The sequence below is a fragment of the Stegostoma tigrinum genome, chromosome 11 (genome assembly GCF_030684315.1).
Source record: "Stegostoma tigrinum isolate sSteTig4 chromosome 11, sSteTig4.hap1, whole genome shotgun sequence".
Taxonomy (NCBI): Eukaryota; Metazoa; Chordata; class Chondrichthyes; order Orectolobiformes; family Stegostomatidae; genus Stegostoma; species Stegostoma tigrinum.
Window position 1 is genome coordinate 43,552,631 of NC_081364.1, and position 21,233 is coordinate 43,573,863.

At 43.1% G+C, this 21,233-nt stretch overlaps 2 protein-coding genes across 8 annotated transcripts in view; both read left to right on the forward strand.

The window, feature by feature from the left end:
- Nucleotides 1-9,616, forward strand: part of tmf1 (TATA element modulatory factor 1) — an 88,318-nt gene extending 78,702 nt beyond the window's left edge. For both annotated transcript variants that reach the window (XM_048547953.2, XM_048547954.2), the window contains exons 16-17: nt 884-1,009; nt 8,552-9,616. In XM_048547953.2, coding sequence (XP_048403910.1) covers nt 884-1,009; nt 8,552-8,695 — 270 coding nt within the window. In that variant the 3' untranslated portion in view covers nt 8,696-9,616. The remainder of the gene's footprint in view (nt 1-883; nt 1,010-8,551) is intronic.
- Nucleotides 9,617-20,136: 10,520 nt separating this feature from the next.
- The window catches only part of eogt (EGF domain-specific O-linked N-acetylglucosamine (GlcNAc) transferase), a 71,107-nt gene continuing 70,010 nt past the window's right edge, over nt 20,137-21,233 (forward strand). For 2 of the 6 annotated variants that reach the window (XM_048547675.2, XM_048547679.2), the window contains exon 1: nt 20,137-20,268. Coding sequence is in view for 3 of the 6 variants with exons in the window: in XM_048547676.2 (XP_048403633.1) it covers nt 20,719-20,753 (35 nt within the window). In the remaining 3 variants the exon portion in view is untranslated. Of the gene's footprint in view, nt 20,269-20,387; nt 20,754-21,233 lie in introns of those variants that run through there. The other 4 variants (XM_048547676.2, XM_048547673.2, XM_048547672.2 and 1 more) reach the window with 4 other exon arrangements.

The following is a 21,233-nucleotide window of genomic DNA, read 5'->3' on the forward strand; positions in this document are numbered from 1 at the left end:
TAAGTTGGTACTTGTTGATTATAAAGTGAGTGTCAGGGATTTGTTTTATTTAACCACTAGAAGTTGCTGAAAAGCAGGTTACACCATTTTTCACACACCTATTACAGATTACAGGGCAAGGTGCTTCTCTTCGGGTGTTTCACTTTTAGTTCTCGGGAGTGGGGGGCGGGGTCAGCCTCCACTTCATAACAAGGAAGACATTTGTAATGTGGTCAGTATATGGTTTCCTTCAAATTTACAAAATTTTGACTACACTCTGCAGCAAATCTATGTTGATTTTTTTACTGCTGTATATAATTGCCCTTAGCTACGGTCAGCTGCATTTAGACCAGTCCTGCTCATTTGAAATCTCCAGTGCAGTCAGTTTCCAAGAGACTGCCTGTATTTGCAATACTTTCCTTTATTATATTCCTTGCCACTGCCTCTCCTTATTCTTAAATGGACAGTGTTTTCAGTTGGTTAGGAAACCTGATTTATTGGAGGGTGAGCAAGATACACAATCATTTCTTCTACATATTTGTACATAGTTTTGATACAAACTATATTGTCTATTGTCTATATCAGTGATAATGGGAACTGCAGATGCTGGAGAATCCAATATAACAAAGTGTGAAGCTGGATGAACACAGCAGGCCCAGCAGCATCCCAGGAGCACAAAAGCTGACATTTCAGGCCTAGACCCTTCATCAGAGACCTCTCATGAAGGGTCTAGGCCCGAAACATCAGCTTTTGTGCTCCTGGGATGCTGCTGGGCCTGCTGTGTTCATCCAGCTTCACACTTTGTTATAATAGACAATATAGTTTAATGACAGCCTTTCAATCTTTATTCTGTCTGAGAATAATATTGAAAATAAGCTAAATCAAGCTTTTTAAACTTTTACAGCTTGAAATTTCTAACCTTGAAAAGACTCGAACGATCATGGCTGAAGAACTGGTCAAGTTAACAACTCAGAATGATGAACTACAAGAGAAGCTAGCTGAAATTCCCAAGTTACGTGTACAGCTTAGGGTGTGTCTTGTCTTTTCACACTACATATTTGATTTGAAAGTGTTGTTAACCTGTAATATAGTCGGTGATTAGCTGAGTTATATAAATTAAGAAGGTCTTGAGTTCAGTTGCTTGTTTCTACTGGGTTAGCACATCTCTCTCGCAGTGGTGATAAGCTCACTTGTGTTAATGGAGTGCAACTGATCTCTGTGCTCCTGGGAGTGGAAAAGGGAGTGCATCCCCACTCTCTATCTCTTTACTGAGAGACCTCTGGAAGTGCTTGTATGTGGATCTTGGTGAGTACAGGGTCAGACATTGCAGTGAAGAGCTTTCTGCTTGCCATCAAGACTATCAGATGAGTAATAATTCTGGATGTGAGTTTGCTCGCTGACCTGGAAGGTTAGTTTTCAGACGTTTCGTCACTTTTTTTTATTTGAAAAACTATACTTTATTCATAAGATGTACAAAAAATAAAACATTTATATACCTACCCAGTCATGCAAGCCACTCCGGGTTACCCAGGGGGTACGTACACCAACTAAAGGAAAAAAACAAAGAAGAAAAAGAAACAAAGCAAAGAAAATACCCCGGCAGTTGTCACCCCGCACAGTCCCAGTTGGCCCCCTGACCAGTTGGGGAAGGCGCCAGCTGGGCCCAGTTACCAGATAGGGCCCTTTTTTCTATTCTGGACGAGGGGTTTCATACCGTGGTCTTTCCCCACCGCGCCTTGGCGGCAGCTGCCCCAAGCTTTAGCGCGTCCCTCAGCACATAGTCCTGGACCTTGGAGTGCACCAGTCTGCAACACTCGGTCAGGGTCAGTTCTTTCAGCTGGCAGACCAGCAAGTTGCGGGCAGACCAAAGAGCGTCTTTCACCGCATTGATGGTCCTCCAGGCGCAGTTGATGTTGGTCTCGGTGTGCGTCCCGGTAAACAGCCCGTAGAGCATGGAGTCCCGCGTCACGGAGCTGCTCGGGACGAACCGCGACAAATACCACTGCATCCCCCTCCAGACCTCCTGCGCATAGGCACACTCCAGAAGGAGGTGATCGACAGTCTCGTCCCCCCCGCAGCCACCTTGAGGGCAGCGTGCGGTGGCGCAGAGATTCCAGGCATGCATAAAGGATCTCACTGGCAGAGCCCCTCTCACCTCCAGCCAAGCAATGTCCTTGTGCTTGTTTGAAAGTTCTGGCAATGAGGCATTCTGCCAAACGACTTTGGCAGTCTGCGTGGAGAACCACACGACGGGATCCACCCTCTCCTTTTCCAGAAGGGTCTCGAGGATACTACGTGCTGACCACTGCCTGACGGCCTTGTGGTCAAAGGTGTTTCCTTTCAAAAATTTCTCCACGAAGGACAGGCGGTACGGAACGGTCCAACTACTCGGAGCGTTCCGCGGCAACGAGGCCAGGCCCATCCTTCGCAACACCGGGGACAGGTAGAACCTCAGTAAGTAGTGACATTTTGTGTTTGCGTACTGAGGATCTACGCACAGCTTGATGCAGCCGCTCACAAAGGTAGCCGTCAGGGCGAGGGTGGCGTTCGGTTCGCCCTTTCCCCCATTTTCCAGGTCTTTGTACATGGTGTCCCTGCGGAGCCGGTCCATCCTCGACCCCCAAATGAAGTGGAAGATGACCCGGGTGACCGCAGCGGCGCAGATCCAGGGAATAGGCCAGGCCTGCGCCACATACAACGGTACCGAAAGCCCCTCGCACCTGACAACCAGGTTCTTACCCGCGATGGAGGGGGACCGGAGCGTCCACCTGCCCAGCTTCTGCTTCAATTTGGTGATACACTCCTCCCAAGTCTTAGTGCACGCCCCAGCTCCACCAAACCAAACACACAGCACCTTCAGGTAGTCTGCCCTGTCGGTGAAGGGGATGAAGGAGCGGTCGTCCCAGTTCCCGAAGAACATGACCTCGCTCTTACCCCATTGACTTTGGCACCCGAGGCCAGTTCAAACTGGCCGCAGATGTCCAACAGCCTACTCACCGACCGACGATCGGTGCAGAAGACGGCGACATCATCCATGTACAGGGAGGTCTTGACCTGAAGGCCTCCGCTGCCTGGGATAGTCACGCCCTTCAGACTCACATCCTTCCTGATGGATGCGGTGAAGGGATCCACACAGCACACGAACAAGGCAGGAGAGAGCGGGCAGCCCTGTCTGACTCCAGATTTGATGGGAAAACTGTCCGATTCCCATCCGTTGATCGAGACTGCACTAACGATGTTGGTGTAGAGCAGCCGGATCCAATTGCGGATGCCCTCCCTGAACCCCAGTTTGGAGAGGACGTCCCTCATGTAAGCATGAGAGACCGTGTCGAAGGCCTTCTCCTGGTCCAGGCTGACGAGGCAGGTGTCCACCTGCCTGTCCTGTACATAGGCGATCATATCCCTGATGAGCGCAAGGCTCTCAGCGATCTTCCTGTCCGGCACAGCACAGGTTTGGTCAGGGTGAATCACCGACTCCAGGACAGACCTGACCCGGTTGGCTGTGACCTTGGCCAGGATTTTGTAGTCCACGTTCAATAGTGAAATGGGATGCCAATTCTTAATTTCTTCCCTCTCCCCCTTCCTCATGGACTTGCACATTTCCCCTGCCCGAAGCGCACTATCGTAACTTCCAGCAGGTCCTGGCCGACAAGGTCCCACAGAGCGGAATACAGCTCGACCGGTAAGCCGTTGCTCCCGGGAGTCTTATTCCTCTCCAAGGACTTGATGGCTCTGGTCAGCTCGTCCACGGATATTGGCCGGTCCAGCCACACCCTCGTGCCGTCGTCTAAGACCTCCGTGATAGACGACAGGAACGACTCGGAGGCCGTGCTGTCCGTGGGCTTCGTGTCGTACAGTGCATAGAAGGATCTGCTGATCCTCAAAATGTCGGGCCGAGACGACGTCACCGAGCCATCGTCCTCCTTCAGCCGGCTAAGCACAGAGCTCTCTTTGTGCACCTTCTGAAAGAAGAAACGCGAGCATGTCTCGTCCTGCTCCACGGAGCGGACCCTGGACCAGAAGATTATCCTGGAGGCCTCCGCGGCGAAGAGAGAGGCTTGCTGGCCCCTCACCTCACGGAGGTCCTCCGTGACATCGACCCCCATCAACTGCAGAAGGAGCAGGTTCTGCACCCTTTTCTGGAGCCGCGACAGCTTTCCCCGCCTCTCTCTCGCCTTCCGAACACCCTTGAGGACAAAGAACCTCGTGATGTTCTCCTTCACCGTCTCCCACCAGTCGCCCAGAGACTCAGAGGGGTTTCACGGTTCTCCAACCGGTGTACTCCCTCTAAAGCTCCTCGACGTTCTCTGGGGTCAACAGAGTCGTGTTGAGCTTCCACGTCCCCTTGCAGGCCGGCTGGTCGTCCTGTAAGTGACAGTCGGCCAGCAGGAGGCAGTGGTCAGAGAAGAACACTGGCTCGACGCCAGTGGACCTGACCGAGAACGCCCGTGACACAAACAGGAAGTCTATCCTTGACCGAATAGACCCGTCTGGCCGCGACCAGGTGTATCTCCGCTGCACTCCGTCTGCAGGGGCGCTGAAGACGTCGAGCAGCTTGGCGTCCTTCACCGTGCCCATCAGGAATCTGGACGTGGCATCCAGTTGACTCCCCCCACCCGCTGTCCCCACGCCGGATCTTCCATCTGCATCGATGATGCAGTTGAAGTCTCCTCCTAGGATGACCGGCCTGGACGTAGCCAGCAGGGGTGGAAGCCGCTGCAAGACAGCCAACCACTCACTCCGTACCGCTGGGGCGTACACGTTGATCAGCCTCAGAGGAGCGTTCCTGTAGGTGACGTCAGCCACTAGGAGGCACCCCCCCCCCCCACCACCTCCTGAACTTGAGAGATGGTGAAGTTGCGCCCCCGCAGCAGAATAGCCAGGCCCGAGGAGCAACAGTCGTTACCCCCCCGACCAGATTGAAGGCCCACAGGTCCAGACGTCGGACCATTTCCCGTACCTGCCGAGGTGCGGTATCCTGCACTCCTGCAGAAACAGGATGTCCGCCCTGACGGTGGTCAGGTAGGCCAACATGGACACACATCTTGCGGTGGACTTGACGCTGCGCACATTAATGCTCGCAACTCGTACCCCCATTGTGGGCAGTGACCGCAGTACCCTCCCCAAGTCCAAGGTCCAGCCCCTCCATCTGTCCCTTCATGCCCATTGCTCGGGCTAACTGCTGGATGCTCTCCGGGCTCAGGAAACCGTCTGTGCTGCCTTCCGGCTGGCATCCCCCCGTCGGGGGTACGGAGGCAGGAGAGTCCGGCTCTGGGTCAGGCTGGGGACGTGCTGTTTCCTCCTTCCCGCCTGGAAGTTCTGGGGGGCCCTCCAGTGCTCCAGCGGCATGTGACTGGGTGTCGGAGGGAGCCTCAGGACGCCTCCTGTCACCTGGAAGCGTGGTGCTGCTTTCCTTCTCCCTCGAGATCTTTAACTTCTGCTTCGGGTGGGCCCTCTCCGAATCCCCCTCGTCAGGGGAGCTCTTATAGCCCTCCTGTAGCTGCCTCTTCCCGCCTGATGGTTGCGGTTCCTGGGCCCGCCGACGCACCTTCCTCCTCACTTTCCGGACCATCGTCCACTCCCCTGGGTCACCTGTCGCCGCCTCCATCGACTCCGGGTTGTCGGTGGGGAGCGGAGCCTGCAGGGGCGCTTTGCTGACCTCGGGCCCATCCTGCGGGGCTGGGCCCTCCTGCACGACAGTATTCAAGCATTCCTGCAGTATTCAAGCATTATAGTTGCTATCACACCCAATCTCTACTTGAATGTATCATTGTTTTAAAATATTGTTTTATACATTTTAGTTTATTTTACCCATTGGGGTTCCTACCAGTTCACATCTTCACAGTGAACAGATGAATAGTTGGCAAGCTGGGATCACATATGATGTGTTCTTATTCAGCACTGCCTGTTTGCTTCAGTATGTGTCCCCTTTTTTTGTTTTTTGCATGGCTGTGAATATGCATTTGAGGGGCCAATTTGTGCGTGGGAGCTTTCAGGTTATAGCTACACAGCTTAGGAGAAACAATGGATGGAAATATTCCGAACAAAACCATGTGTCGGTTTTTGTTTATTTTCCTTTTATTCGTTTTATACAAAGTTACTGTCCAGGAGCATGGGAGCATTGGTTTATTATTTTATAAGCACTTAATAAATACAAGTTGAAGTTGATTGAAAAGCTTTGGTTAAACTCAAACCTGGAGTTCAGGGCAGACCTTGGGAATGGATGATGAATCAACTGAATGATAGAAACCAAAAGACTAGAGAAGTTATGATGGGGAAACAGGGTTTGAGCTTGGAGTTCTGCTTCTAATTCAATTGATGTCAATAACTTGGAATCGCATGTAGACAAGTTAAAAGTAGAATTAAAAATTAATAGCATATATCATACAACATATCAAAATGACTGAAGGATAAAAATGAAGGATAAGTGTCATGACCAACCAATATATAGCAGCTATCGACAAAACCAGTGGAATGCTGAATTCTACAGTGTAAATGGGAGAATGCACATCTGAAAAAGTCACGATCAAATATTTTGAGTCTTTGGTCATAATGTGACATGACTACTTCTCCAGTTGCAGCTGTTGAGGAACATGGGAAATATTTAACCTAAAGGCCTGATTTATGTGAAAAATACCAGAATCCTGGACTTCATGGTCCTGAAAGGAGCAGCCTGTGAAATAATCTTGCAGAGCAGGGTATAATGGTAAAATAACATGCAAAATATAAATCCTGAAAATTACTTCGTACTGAATTGAGAGAAGTTGGGCAAAAGGACACAGGTTTAAATTAGTGGAAGACAAAATTCGGATGAATATCAAAATTATTCTTCATTGAGAGTGATCAATAAATGCAAAGTAGAATTCCATAAAATTATCTTCAACTAAGTTGTGAAAAGTTTGACGAAAAGACAGCTTAAAACTAGTGAAAGACAAAATTGGCTACAATATCAGAAAATTACTCTTCATAACAGAGTGATGGAGTAGGTCTTTGGAGGAAGTAACAAATACAGTAATCTTGGGAACTATTTAGGAAACAGTGGGATGCCACTCTGTAAGGTTTTGTGGATATTGAACAAAAATGAGCCAACAAATCTTCCCTGTTTGTATTTACCTTGTTATCACGCTCTTTACCAATGTGCATATTTATCAGGAGGCATCTAAGTCAAAAATTGAAGTATTTGGCAGCTAAATAAGATTCCAGTCATGAATATATTGAACTCCAGAAAGCTATAGGTTTCTGATCAGCATGTTCCACGAAGCCATTTGTTGGTAACAACTGAAATATTTCTGTTGAATCAAAGGGGGAAAATAATTCGGTCTTTTACAGTGGAAAACAAATGAATCATTTAAAATGTGATCTACCATATCAGGAGGTTATTTCATTACTTTTCAAATTTAATGTACTCATTAACTCATATGTATGCTCTCTTTGGAGAGAATTTGCTATTATGATTGTAATTATATTTTTGAACATCAAATACTTTTATGAAATAGGTTATAAACTTTCACAGAACAATTGAAATTATTGAAATTATGTATTGTAGTTAACAATAATGTTAATTTTAAACTCCAAAATTGTAAAACTCTGAAGTTATAGTTACATAATATTGCCGTTGCACCATTACGACAATACTGTGGCCTTAAGAGATGTAATTTGCCCTTTTTTTTGATGAAGGAACGTTGAGACAGTGGTGAGAGTGGTCTGCTCAAAGCCAATACATAGTTTGGGTTATTTTTGAAGTTGGTAAAAATAGAAGTAGTCTGAATGGATGGGGCCAAGGCTTCCACGAATCAGGATTTTTAGTTATAGCTTTAAGTAGTTATTGGTTTCTTTAAGCTAGATGTGGAAGCTCTTATTCCTGTTCTGTTATAGCTAAAATCTGGATTTCTCTTCCTACTACTAGAATTGCATGTGAGACAATTTATTTTACTGAATCTGCCTTTGCCAAGGGTGTGTTATGGGACTTTACTTTATCGGGACATTTAGTTAGTAATCAATATATATTATTTTGTTAAACGTTTTAATAAAGTTACAGTTAAGCCAATTCTTCTTTTAATCTATTTTAACTGAAGTGTAAAAATATGGAATGTTTTGCTTAAAGTTGAGTAGTTTGACTAATCAAACTGTATCTAGAATGCAATGCCTAAAAGTTCCCTCTTTAAAAAAGAAAAAATTAGGGTCTTGGCTTCGTAATATATTTTGAGGGGTATTGGTCTGATCCGACCATATTGTAGGTACAACTGGAAGAAAAATCTACCTATTCCAAGGTCAGACCAGAGCCCTGATGCTCTAATTAATAAATGTAAATAAATGTTTTGTGGGCTCAGTGGACTTTGATGTCACTGTGCGTGATTGCTTTGCCTACAAGATAACTTTTGTCAACTTACATTATAGCTAGGATTCAATTAAATTTTGCATAATTTTTACAAAGTTGGACAATGTTTTACAACAGCTTTGAAATATTTATGATTCTTTGAAAAGGCCAAGAGTTGTAAAATTTACAAAGAAGTGTACATGCAAAGTGATTTATGCCAAATTATTGACCAAGCTGATCTAATTTGCTTTTCAGGATATTGATCAACGGTACAATACTATCCTTCAGATGTATGGTGAAAAAGCAGAGGAAGCCGAAGAACTGCGACTGGACTTGGAAGATGTGAAAAACATGTACAAAACCCAGATAGATGAATTGTTGAAACAGCGGTTAACCTGATTTGCTTTATCTCAGTAAACTTGATATTTCAGATTATTTTTTCCCCAGTTTCCCTGAATGTGAAATGCAATACTGCTGACAAATATTTGGCATCAGATGCAAATGTATGATTGTAAATATGCACTGTATTCTTTAGTGCTTTTTGTTAATCATTTATTGCCTTAGAAACAAAGACTGTACAGTATAATATAGCTCAGCTGAAAAAAGTGTGATTGTGTAAGAGAAGTACATAATATGAAGGATTCAAGTGCAATATTATGAGTAAACCTGATTTACAGTTGACTCTGCAGATAAACATAGAACATTCTGAAAAATTCAGTTTTCTGGACAGAATTGTACTTCAATACATAAGAAGGACCAATTTATGGCAAACTCAATTCACTGGGCTCATAGGTTTTAAGTTTCACAAAACATTGTCTGCTAGAGGAAAATATTTCAGTAAATCAAATATCCAAACACTGTATGCTACACTGGTATATACTTCACAGAAGTAAATTAAAAATAAGTTCAAACTAAAGCATGTTGCATTTTATTGAATATTCTAGTTATTACTAAATTCTAAATAAAGATTTTACAGTTACACAGTTTGCGTATTTAAACAAAATGATGTTGAAATGATAATAGACTAAAAAGTAACAAATTTTCTTTTGGCCTACTTTTGCTAATAGGTACACATACATTAGTATCCAATTTTAAAACTCCATCATGATTTGTGTAGGACACGTGCATAGTAACATTAGATCTTTCTTGGTGCTATATTCTGTGCATTGAAAAAAATTAAAAATTCTTTATTTAAAATAATTTTCTATTGCTTGAGTTTGTAATCTGTGCTATTATACTTTCAAACAGTAGGTTTAAAATGTAAGTAATTTAATTTGTGTAATACTTATTGGGTTTAGGGTAATAAAGACTCTTAACTGATTTACTGTCTTGTACTCTGATTTGGATGAATTTGGCATCTTTCATTTGTTGTAATACTTGGGGGAAAGTGCGACATTTATTCAATAAGGCTGGAACCTAACTGGCATAAATTTATTCTTGTTAACATAGTTTTAAAAATAGGAACAAAGAAAATTATTTTACCTTTATTTTCAGGCCAGTATAGTAGGCAAACTGTTCCAGTTACCTCCACCACTTTTAAAGTAACATTTTTGTCCCTGGTTTTTAGTGTATTTGGAAACAATATATCTCAAAACTATTGGTTAGATTTTAACAAAATGCGGGCCATGCCTTATCTGTGTTCCAAGGAAGAACTGATTCATTGTTGATTAAATTGTAGTTTGGGATCCAAATCCTAGAAATTTGTTTTAAAGGATCCATTATCATTGAGAGAGAGAGAGAGAGCACAACTTCACGAATGTCGTCTTTAAAAAAATTTTTTACATGATTATTTTAAAATATTGTGGATTGTCTCAGCTGCTGCAATGGGATTAGTTATAGCGATCAAAACGTGAGCTGCTTTTCCAGAGAAAGTTGTTGGATATGGATTGGCCTGAAGGTTTCTCAGTGAGCTGAAGAAGTTCTTAATAAAAAGATTTTTTTATAGCTTTGGAGTTACAAATCATCAACCAAGCAAGGAAAAGCCTCAAGGAAGAGCTGTTTAATTGAGTTAACAAAAAATGATAGGAGTAATGGTTTGGTCTGCTACCCTCTCTTAGCCTCTTCATCTCCAGTAGCTGCCACAACATCAATTGCCTGAATCTCCCCATACATCTCACTTACTCCAACCTCTCCCCATCAGAACGCGGAGTCCTCCGGCCCCTTCGCCGTAACCCCAAACTCACCATTAAACCTGCCGAAAAGGGGGTGTGGTAATGTATGGTGAACTGACCTATACATCACTGTGGCCAGATGCCAATGTTCTGACACCATCTCCTACTGTCCCCTCAATCATAACCCCACCTCTGATCACCAAGCCATCATCTCCCATACCATCAACAACCTCATTACCTCTGGAGATCTCCCATCCACAGCCTCCAACCTGATAATTCCCCAATCCCACACCACCCATTTCTATTGCCTACCCAAAACCCAACTGCCCTGGTCAACCCATTGTGTCTGCCTGCTCCTGCCCCACTGAGTTCATCTCCTCCTACTTTGACTCCGTTTTTTTCTCCTTTAGTCTGGGAACTCCCAACCTACATTTGGGACAACACCCACGCCCTCCAGCTTTTACAAAACTTTCAGTTCTCTGGCCCCCAGTATCTCATCGACATAGATGTTCAGACCCTGTACACCTATACCCAAATGGGGATGGCCTAAAAGCACTCTGGGCCTCTGGGAGAGGAAGAAGCAACCAGTGCCCCTCCACAAAACTCACTTGGAGGAACTGGTCCGCACCCTCAACAATTTTTCCTTTGATTCCTCCCACTTGCAAACCAAAGCGGGTGGCCATGGGCACCCATTTAGGCCTGAGGTATGTCTTGCCTCTTTGTAGGATTCATGGAACAGTCTCTCTTCAGCAACTCAACTGGCATCATCCCTCACCTCTTTCTCCACTACATTGATGATTGTATTGGCACTGCCTCGTGCTCCCACAAAGAGCTTGAATAATTCATAAACTTCACCAACACCTTCCACCACACACTCAAATTCACCTGAACCATTTCTGACACATCCCTTCCCTTCTTGGACCTGTCTGTCTCCATCTCTAGCAACCAAATCACCACTGACATCTATTTCAAACCCACTGACTCCCACAATTACCTTGACTACACCTCCTCTCACCCACATTCCTGCAAAAATGCTATCCCACACTCTCAATTCCTCCATCTCCACCACATCTGCTCCCAGGATGAGGCATTCTACTCTTAGAACTTCCCAGATATCCTCCTACTTGAGGGACCACAGTTTCCCGTCTTCTGTTATTAAAGATTCCCTCAACTGTATCACTGCCATTTCCCACATGTCTGCCTTCAAACCCGCTTTGCTGCCCGAACAACAACAATAAGGATCAGGTCCCCTTAGTCCTCGCAAGCCACTCATACAACCTTCGTATACAATGCATCGTCCTCCGACATTTCCATCACCCCTGTCCTCATTCCACAGGGACCATTCATTCTGTGACTCCCTTGTCAGCTCTGCGCTCCCCACCAATCCCTCCACCACACCCAATACCTTTCCCTGCAACCGTAGGAGGTGCGTGACCTGTCCCTACACCTCAACTCCATCCAAGCCCCCAAATCAATCCTTCCAAATACAGCTGACATTTACCTGCACTCCATCTAACCTCATCTACTATATCTGTTGCTCCTCATGTGATCTCCTATATATCAGGGAGACGAAACACAGATTCAGGGTTCAGTTCACAGATCACCTGTATTCTGCAAGCACCAACAAACCCAATGTTCCGGTTGCCATCCTCTTTAACTGTCCCTCCCATTCCTCTGGCGACAGTCCTCTTTGGCTTCCTCCACTGTCAGAGTGAGGCCAAATGTAAACTGGAGGAACAACACCTGATATCTCACCTTGACAGCTTACAACCCAATGGCCTGAATATTGATTTCACCAGCTTCAAAATCTCTCCTCCTAACCTGTCCATCTTCCAACTCACCTATCCACTCCACTCTTCCCACTGACTAACCACAATAACCCCCTACCTACATCACCAGCTTCAAAATCTCTCCAACCCCCAACCTGTCCATCTTCCTACTCACCTGTCCGCTCCATCCTTCCCACTGACCGAATCCAATAACGCCCTGACTTCCCTGCTCCTCGGATGCTGTCTGTCCTGCTGCCCTTTTCCAACTCCACATTTATTCACTCTAGCTTCCAGCATCTGCAGTTCTTACTGTCTCCAAGGTGTAATGGCTCTACTGAGTATCATCTTCCTGTTTGTAATTATTTTGATTCAGCCACAATGGCAGAATGTGATACAGGACAGTTGACTTGCATTTCTTTTCTAGTTAACCACCTCCATTCTCCGAATGAAATCCCAAGCCTAATAGTGGTGTATTATCAGACATCAAACTGTGATTACAAAAGCAAAACCATCTTTGACTCCATCCTTCAGCGCCAAGATAAACAGCACAACTATGACATCAAAGTGGATTGGCCCTAAAGAACATCTGTTTTACTGACTAGCAGAGCATCAGTGTTCTGATCTGATCTTGGAATTGGTAGATTTTTCATCCAGTTGTCTATATTGTAATAGTGAAGTGCTAGCAAGCAAGTGCCTGAGCTTCAAGCTGGAAACTTTATTTCCTATACTTATTGGTTCCTAGAGGAGTTAAATATATAAATTGAGGAGTGTGAACTGTCAATGTACATATCTTGATACTATTTCATTCGGGTTCAATTGATTTATACGTTTAATTATGAATGTCAGAATGTTTAGTGACAAATCTTTGTACAATGACTCAATGCATTTCTTTTTTAAGTTTTTGATGACTAGATTGTTGCAGAACTAGAAATGTTTCGTACATTTTTGATTTATTCATTAAGATATTTTTAACTTGGAAATATTTAGCCATTTCCCTCATTATCTTGCAAATTCAGCATTGAAATGTCACAACGTAGATATTTGAAAGATGTTATATGGTAGAAATTAGAGTATGCCTATTTTGAGAATTACTTGGAATAATTATCCTGACATTGGTGAAGGTATTTTTTCCCTGAAGATTCCAGTAATTTGATAATTTCATTGCTGTGTGATATGCACAATTTAATTTATTAATATTTGGTTATGGAACTGTATAATGGTTTCTCCCAACCATATCATTAAGATGCTTTCACTTTCATGTTCTTCCTATTAATGGCATTGAATAAATCACAATGCACGTTTAATTTACAATGACCATTATTGCTTTTTTAATTTCTATGTTTCCTTAAGAAAAAAAGCTTCCTTCAATAAACTTTCATTTTCTTAGGTTTCTGCCTTAAAATGTCCATAATAATTTCCTCTGTATGATGACCAGTTGGACTGATAGACCATATGATTCCTGGATAATGCACCATTGATTTATAGGATAGGTACAACGGATGGCTAAATTCTATCTGTAGTCTAAATATGGTATAGTAATAGACATTTTAATGATTCAGAGCCAGAAATATAGTCTCATGTTCGGAATCATACAATACAGGAAAAGGCAATTGACCCATTGTGCCTTTCTGTTCCATGCAAAGGCTGAACGACTCCCATGCCATTTCTTTGACTTTTAACATTTGACACACATTTGACTGTAGTCAAATAGATAGTGAAGTAGAATAATTTTGTGTCCATTGGCAGGTTATTCATTCAGTACTTTAGGAGAGTTATAGTTTATCCAAGGGAGTTACTCAAAAATTAAAGAAATGTAAATGCTCAGCCAGTTTAGTAACAACTGATGTCATACAGCCCTGGGATAATGCACTTTAAGTCAAGCTCTGCTATTCCTGGAGTTGTACAAAAGTTAAAGATGTTTTCCAAAAATGTAAAATTCCCTATTTACCTGCCCTCAAGACCCCAGGGTTAATAGGGACCAGGTTTCAGTATTTAGCAAGAATTCCTTTTTATTACAAGTAATACAATTCTAGATGCAGGTAATCAATTATGAACTATCAACATTTTAGTCTGGTGTTTCAAATTCTAACTCCCTTATATAATTCCCCCTATATATCCATACAAGAAGACACAATATAAAAGTGTCATGGGTGGAAGGAAAACTGGGAAGGCAGTTCATTGGTTTTTATAATTTATTCATGGGATGAGGATGTCGCTGGCTAGACAGCATTTATTGCCCATCCTTAATTTCCCAGAGAGCAGTTAAGAATCAACCGTATTGCTGTGGGTCTGGAGTCACGTGTAAGCCAGATCAGGTAAGAATGGCAGTTTCCTTCCCTAAAGTATATTCGTGAACCATATGGGGTTTTCTCAATAATCGACAATGGATTTACAGTCATCATTAGACTCTTAACCCCAGATACTTATTGAATTCAAATTCCACTATCTTCCATGGCAGGATTTAAACTCTGATCTCCAAACTGCTTTTTGGATCTCTGGATTAGCAGTCCAGCAAATGAACCCACTAGGCCATCACCTCCTTGGTTCACTGTCGCTGACCACAGGGTTCAGTGTGATGAGATGAATGAGTCACACAGTGGTAAACTTCGTTACATCGCAGTGGCAGGGACCCATGTTTGATTCCAGCCTTGGGTGCCTGTCTGTGTGGAGTTTGCATGTTCTGCCGATGCTCCAGTTTCCTCCTATAGTCCAAGGATGTCCAGGTTAAGTGGATTGGCCATGCTAAATTACCCCATAGTATCTAGAGATGTGCAGACTTAATTGGATTAGGCATGGGGAAATTCAGGCTTATGGGGATGGGGTGGGTTTGGATGGGACACTCTTGGAGCAGACTTAATGGACTAAATGGCCTCTTTTTGCTCCTGTATGGATTCTACGATTCTAATCTGAGACCGTTTTGCTGGTCAGGACTTGCTACTTATTGATCTGCATCCTCCAAACGTTTTTCACTTCCTTGCAGGTCACACAGAGCAACTGGTTTACAAATTATAAGGCCTCTGATTTATTGGTTAAAAGCCATAGCTTACTGAAACTGGTGAGGGGAAAATAAATTCTTTAGCTTTTACTTTTTAACTGGAGAGAATAGTATACCACTTTTCCTACACATGGTCTAAAGGTTTCTGGCTATGTCATTCATACCCAAAAGCTGTTCAGCTGGCTGTGATTTATAAAGCATGATCTACCCTTTACCAATGAGAGATCTTTGTCTTTGAGCAAACGTCTTCAAATGTCTTGATTTATCTCCCTTATTGTTCCTATACCTTATTTACTATTAATGTTAAACTAACCAGTTTAAATCATCAGTAACGTATAAGGCATTGGCTCTGAAGGAGCTTATGTTTGTGTTGCATTGAACTTCACTCAATCTGATGATGTTACACAGCTTTTGGGTTGAGTTATGCACAAGTATCCAAAAGGAGCAGATATATTCTGTTTAGATGGAGAGAGAGACTAATTCTGCCTGACTAGTCCTGTAAATTACATCTATTGCTATCAAGCCTAAGAGAAGTGCTTCTACTGTTCAGAAGCTCTATCCTCAACCACTGTTAATTCTGGACCCCATGTAGAAAACAAGAGATGCCCCACCAGGGCCTGTCTTTCTTGTTCAAGGCTTATTTAACAGAGTTGAAGAGGTTACTGGCAGTGAACAATTCACTGCCAGAATAATCATACAATCCATAGAGTGTGGAAACAGGCAATTTGGTCCATCAAGTTTATACTAACCTTCCGAAGAGCATCCCACCCAGACCTACCTCATTTCTGTAACCCTGTGTTTCCCAATGCTAATCCATTCTCCAAGCCTGTGCATCCCTGGACACTATTGGCAATTTAGCTTGGCAATCTACTTACCTGCATATCTTTGGACTGTGGGAAGATACTGTAGCACCCAGAGGAGACCCACCTAGATACACGGAAAACATGCAAACTCCTCACAGTCAGTAACCTGATGGTAGAATCGAACCTGGGTTCCTGGTGCTGTGACGCAGCAATGCTAAACTCTGAGCCACTGTGCCACCAACAGATGAATATTAAGGCAAGCTAACATGCAGGCCAGACTAGATAAGAATGGCAGTTTCCTTTTTTAAAGTACATTGGTGAACGACAAGGCTTTCTCTTGACAATCAATAATGGTGGCATAGTCATCATTAGATTCTTATTTCCAGATTTCTATTGAATTCAAATGCATTCATCTACCATGGCAGGGTTTGAACCCAGGACCCTAAGACCATTGCCTCGATCTCAGGATTAATAACCCAGTAATAATACCATGAAGCCAGTGCCCCCACATTGTGGTTTCTGAAAATATGAAAAATAGAATGTATTTACCTATTCTTGAGTAAGGCTGACATATTTTTCTCTTTCTAATCATCTGGTGTGGCATTTTCCCTGCTTCCTGGGAAGATTATGGCCAGCACTTTTGCTACCTCTACCTCACTTCCTTTAGCACTGGGATGCAACTCACCTGGACCAATGGAACTAATCTACTTCAAGTGCAAGCAACCTTCCTGTACATTCTACTAATATTCACTGCATCTTTTATCTTTACTATTTCTGCTTCTGCTGATATTTTATCACCCTTCCTATAAAAAAAATAAACAAGGTTCTAATTAAGGCATTCTGATCTTACCTTATACCTATCACTTATTGCCCCAAACAAGCTTAATCTTGTCTTTTCCTCCCATTTACAATTTAAAGGGTCATTGAAGATTTTAGTTCTCCTTTATATTAACGGCCTATTTATTATCACTTTCTCCCTTTGTTAGTCTTATTTTCCTCTTCATATGCCCTCTCAACTTACCGAATTTGGCTTGGTTCTTGCTTGAAAAATTCATCTGACATGCATCTCCCACTTCTTTGTAGAAAATAGGTTGCTGAAATTAGCAGATATAGGACACCTGCATTAAATTGCATCAAAGTGTGAAATTAAGAATCTTCAAATAAGTTTGGAGAGACTGATATAATCACAGTGGTGCTATTTTGAGGGCATATGTAGGGAGTCCTGGTTTGTCATTTTCTAGCTTTGAAATAGTCACTTTTTTATTGTATTCACTATATTAAGTAACAAGATCAAGAAATTCATTTTAACACTAACATGTAGCTTCTGTAGACATTTCAGGTCATGAACTACACATACAAAAAGATGCTGTAGCCAGTCACTAAATAGATAATTGTAAAAGTAATTTAGTTTTAAACAGTGAATTTATGCAATTAATAAGAGTATTGGTAAGATTTATTTTAAATTAAATGGAAAAATTTGGATGAATCTAGAAATTTTTTAAAATTATGTTCAAGAGACTATAGTCTTAGTGGAGTCTGAATAGAGTACTATAATGCAGTATTCATGATCAGATTAAGATTGGTTAAGAAAGATTCTTCTCTGTCATGCATGATACACACTTGTTCATTTGGATTGGGTATTATCAATTGAAAAATTAGAAAATCTGGATTTAGCAGTGATGAACATGAAACCACTGTCAATTGACAGAAAAGAATACATTAAATTTACATAACAACAGCCAGACTGACAAAATCAATGCCAACAACAAAGGTTTGTAGCAAATTTGTAGTGTTCCTTTCTCTGTTCCAGAAAGCCTAGGTTCTCATCCCATCTGCTCCGGCTGTATATAATAATACCTCTGAATAGATTAAGTTCACAAAAAACTCTCCTGACCCCTTGATGTGATGTTCATCTAAGGATTAAAACCCAGAGGTCTGCATTTTTTTTTTGTTAGCCAAGTACTCAATATTTTTAAGAATACCTCAATGTCTGCAAGTGGGGTCATATATAAAGTAATATCGCGAGAGGGTGAAACCAAACTTATACTTCAATGGGAAGTGAATTACAAAATCCCTACAGAGCAGTCAGAAGCCATTTGGCCTACTGAGTCTGCACTAACCTCCGAAGAGCATCCCAAATCAACCCACCTCATCCCCATAACCAGGAGGGGGGGGGGGGTCAATTATAAGGGGTCACAGGTTCAAAGTCCGAGTTGGGAAATTTGAAAGAGATGGGCAAGGTAAGTTTTTCACACAAAGGGCGGTGAGTGCCTGGAATGTGCTAGTGGTAGAAGCAGTCACAATAGCACTATTCAGGAAGGACCTGTATGAATACATAAATAGGAGGGGAACGGGGGATATGGATCCTGTTAGTGAAGACAGTTTTAGTTTGGAAGGGCAGAACGTGTCGCCACAGGCCTCGAGGACTGATGGGCCTGTTCCTGTGCTGTTTTGTTCTTTGTAAACCTGCATTTCCCCGAGCTAATCTACCTAGCCTGCTCATCCCTGGACACTGTGGGGCAATTTAGCATGGACAATCCACTAATGTGCTCATTTTTGGACTGTGGGAGAAAAGCAGAGCACCCAGAAGGAAACCCAGCAGACATGGGGAAAATATGCAAACCCCACACAGTCCCCCAAGGCTGGAATGGAAGCTGGGTCCCTGGCGCAGTGAGGCAGCAGTGCTAACCACACGCCTGCCCAACTGGATGAATTTGCAAGTTATTATTTGGAAGTCTAAGTATGCCTTCTTTCTTTAATAATCTGAAATTCACTATTCAATTATGTTTGTAACTTAATTAGTTAAGATGAATATGAACAAAGTAAGCATTTTCTCCCTTTATTTGTATTTCATGCAAATTTTCCTGAGCACAAAAACATTGACTGTTTATTTTTTTCAGCAGTATGAAAGTAGATTTATTTAATTATTCACAAATTGAATTGATTCAAATTTAGAGGAAACAAATTAAATATCTAGAAATCAAATTATGTATGCACTTCACAAAGCTTTGAAAGGTGTCTGGTGAAGATAAGGCAAGATGAAGTGCATGAAATACAGGGTTTTTGTAATCAAGGCAATGAAACATTTATGATTCACTAATTATGATGCAACTTTTAAATATTGCATACCATTCTGAACACTGCACTTTGACAGAGTTTGGACAAGTTACCATTGCTTTTCCTCAGAATAGGGAAATTATGTGGAGAAGTACTAAAAGTAATCAAAATAATGTGAGGGGTTTTGCTGGAATAAATTGAGAAAAAAAAAATTCTGGTCAGAAACAAGAGTCTATAGCTTTAAAGTAACATAAGGAAGTACAGTGGAAATTGTGTTTTTTTTTTAAACCTTATTGTTACCACTTGAAACTGCATTATCCAGAAGGGTACAAAAACAGAAATTGCTGGAAAAGCTCAGCAGTTTAGGCAGCATTTGTGGAGGGAATTTAGAGTTAATGTTTCGGGGCAAGTGACCCTTGCTCAGAATTTCTATTGTAAACACTTAGTGATCCATTTGTGTGTGGAAAAATATAAATGCAAGTTATTCTACACAGACCACTGTGTATTTTGTATGTCAATGCTGTAAAATAATTTGAATTATATGCAAATCTGTACTTCCTATCTTTTAAAAAAAAAGTCAATGGATTATAAGAGATAGTGAGAACTGCAGCTGTTGGAGTCAGAGATAACACAGTGCGAAGGTAGAGAAACACAACAGGCCAGACAGCATCAGAGGAGCAGGAAAGTTGATGGTTTGGGTCAGGACCCTTCTTCAGAAATGGGGAGGGGGAAGGAGCTCAGAAATAAATAGAGAGAAGGGATGGGGTTGGGGAAGGTAATTGGGATGGTGATAGGTGAGCGCAGATAGGCAGTGGTGGAGATTGGTCAGTGAGATGGTAAGGGTGAATAGGTGGGAGAGGTGGGCAGGTTGTGTCAGGTCAAGGAGGCATAGCTGAGAGGGAAAGTTGGTCAAGGGATGAGGAGATTTTGAAACTGGTAAAATCCACATTTAGGCCATTGGGCTACAGGCTCCCACAGTGGAACATGAGGTACTGCTCCTTCAGTTTATGGGTGGTGTCATTTCTGACACTGGAGGAGGCCCAGGATGGATATGTCACTGTGGGAGTGGGAACTGAAACTAAAATAGTTCGCAACTGGAAGGTGTTGTTTGTTGCGAACAGAGCGCAGGTGCTGTACAAAGTGATCTGAGTCTTCATTTGGTCTCACCAATGTAGAGGGGGCCACGTTGGGAGCAGTGGATGCAGTAGACCATGTTGATGGATGTCTGATGTGGAAGGTTTGTTTTATGCCTTGAATGGAGGTGAGAGGGGAGGTGTATGGGCAGTTGTAGCATTTCCTGTGGTTGCAGGAACAGGTGATGGGGTTAGTAGGGAGCGCGGAGCAGGTGAGGGAGTCACAGAGTGCAGGTCCCTACGAAAGGCAGTTAGGGATGGGGAGGGAAATACATCTTTGGTTGTGGGGTCAGATTGTAGTTATTTAAAAAATACAGTTTACATCAAAACTTCTAAATGTTGCATGAACAAAATGACTTTTAAGTAACTGACAAAACAACCGGCGACACTCGTGTAGGATCTTAACCAGTTCATCTTGCATTTTCTGGCAATCCCAATCGAGGGTCAGCGCTTCAGTACGATTTTGTCTGAGGTGGGTGTTTTTTTTGGCACTGAGAGGGACCGCTTCTGGCCTGTGCGCTGTCCGGGGAAACATTGGAACGTTGCACCTTGCGATGGCGCCGCGCTCGGCTGTGGAACGCCGGCCCAGGTATCGAACGCTGCCGAAGGATACAATGTCTCCGCGGCTCCCCAGTGTAGCGACCGCTGCCGCGCGCCTGCATGAGCGAGTACCCCCGCTACATTACCGACAAGAGCAAGGCTTTACTGGGCCTACCCCCGATCAAACGGGGGGGTGGGGGGAAGCCGGGGCGACACGATCTCCCCATTTAAAACGCAGCAGAGGCCACTCCAAACTTCAGTCTGCAAACCACAAACAGTCCATTAAAACTCGGGCAACTGGTTAACTTCGCCTTGGTTGAACCTTGTTCGGAGATTTTTGTCTGAGTTGGCGTGGTGGAGGAAGGAGGTTGAGAGCTATTCATGGTGCTATTGCAGGATTTCAATTGCCGCACTTGGCTATTGTCTACAGCTTTAAGTAAATGCATATTATTACTAATTGTGACAGCTAGCTTCTGTGAGGTGGACTTGATCGGTCCCGAGGTTTAAAGCCTTTTAACATGGTGATTAG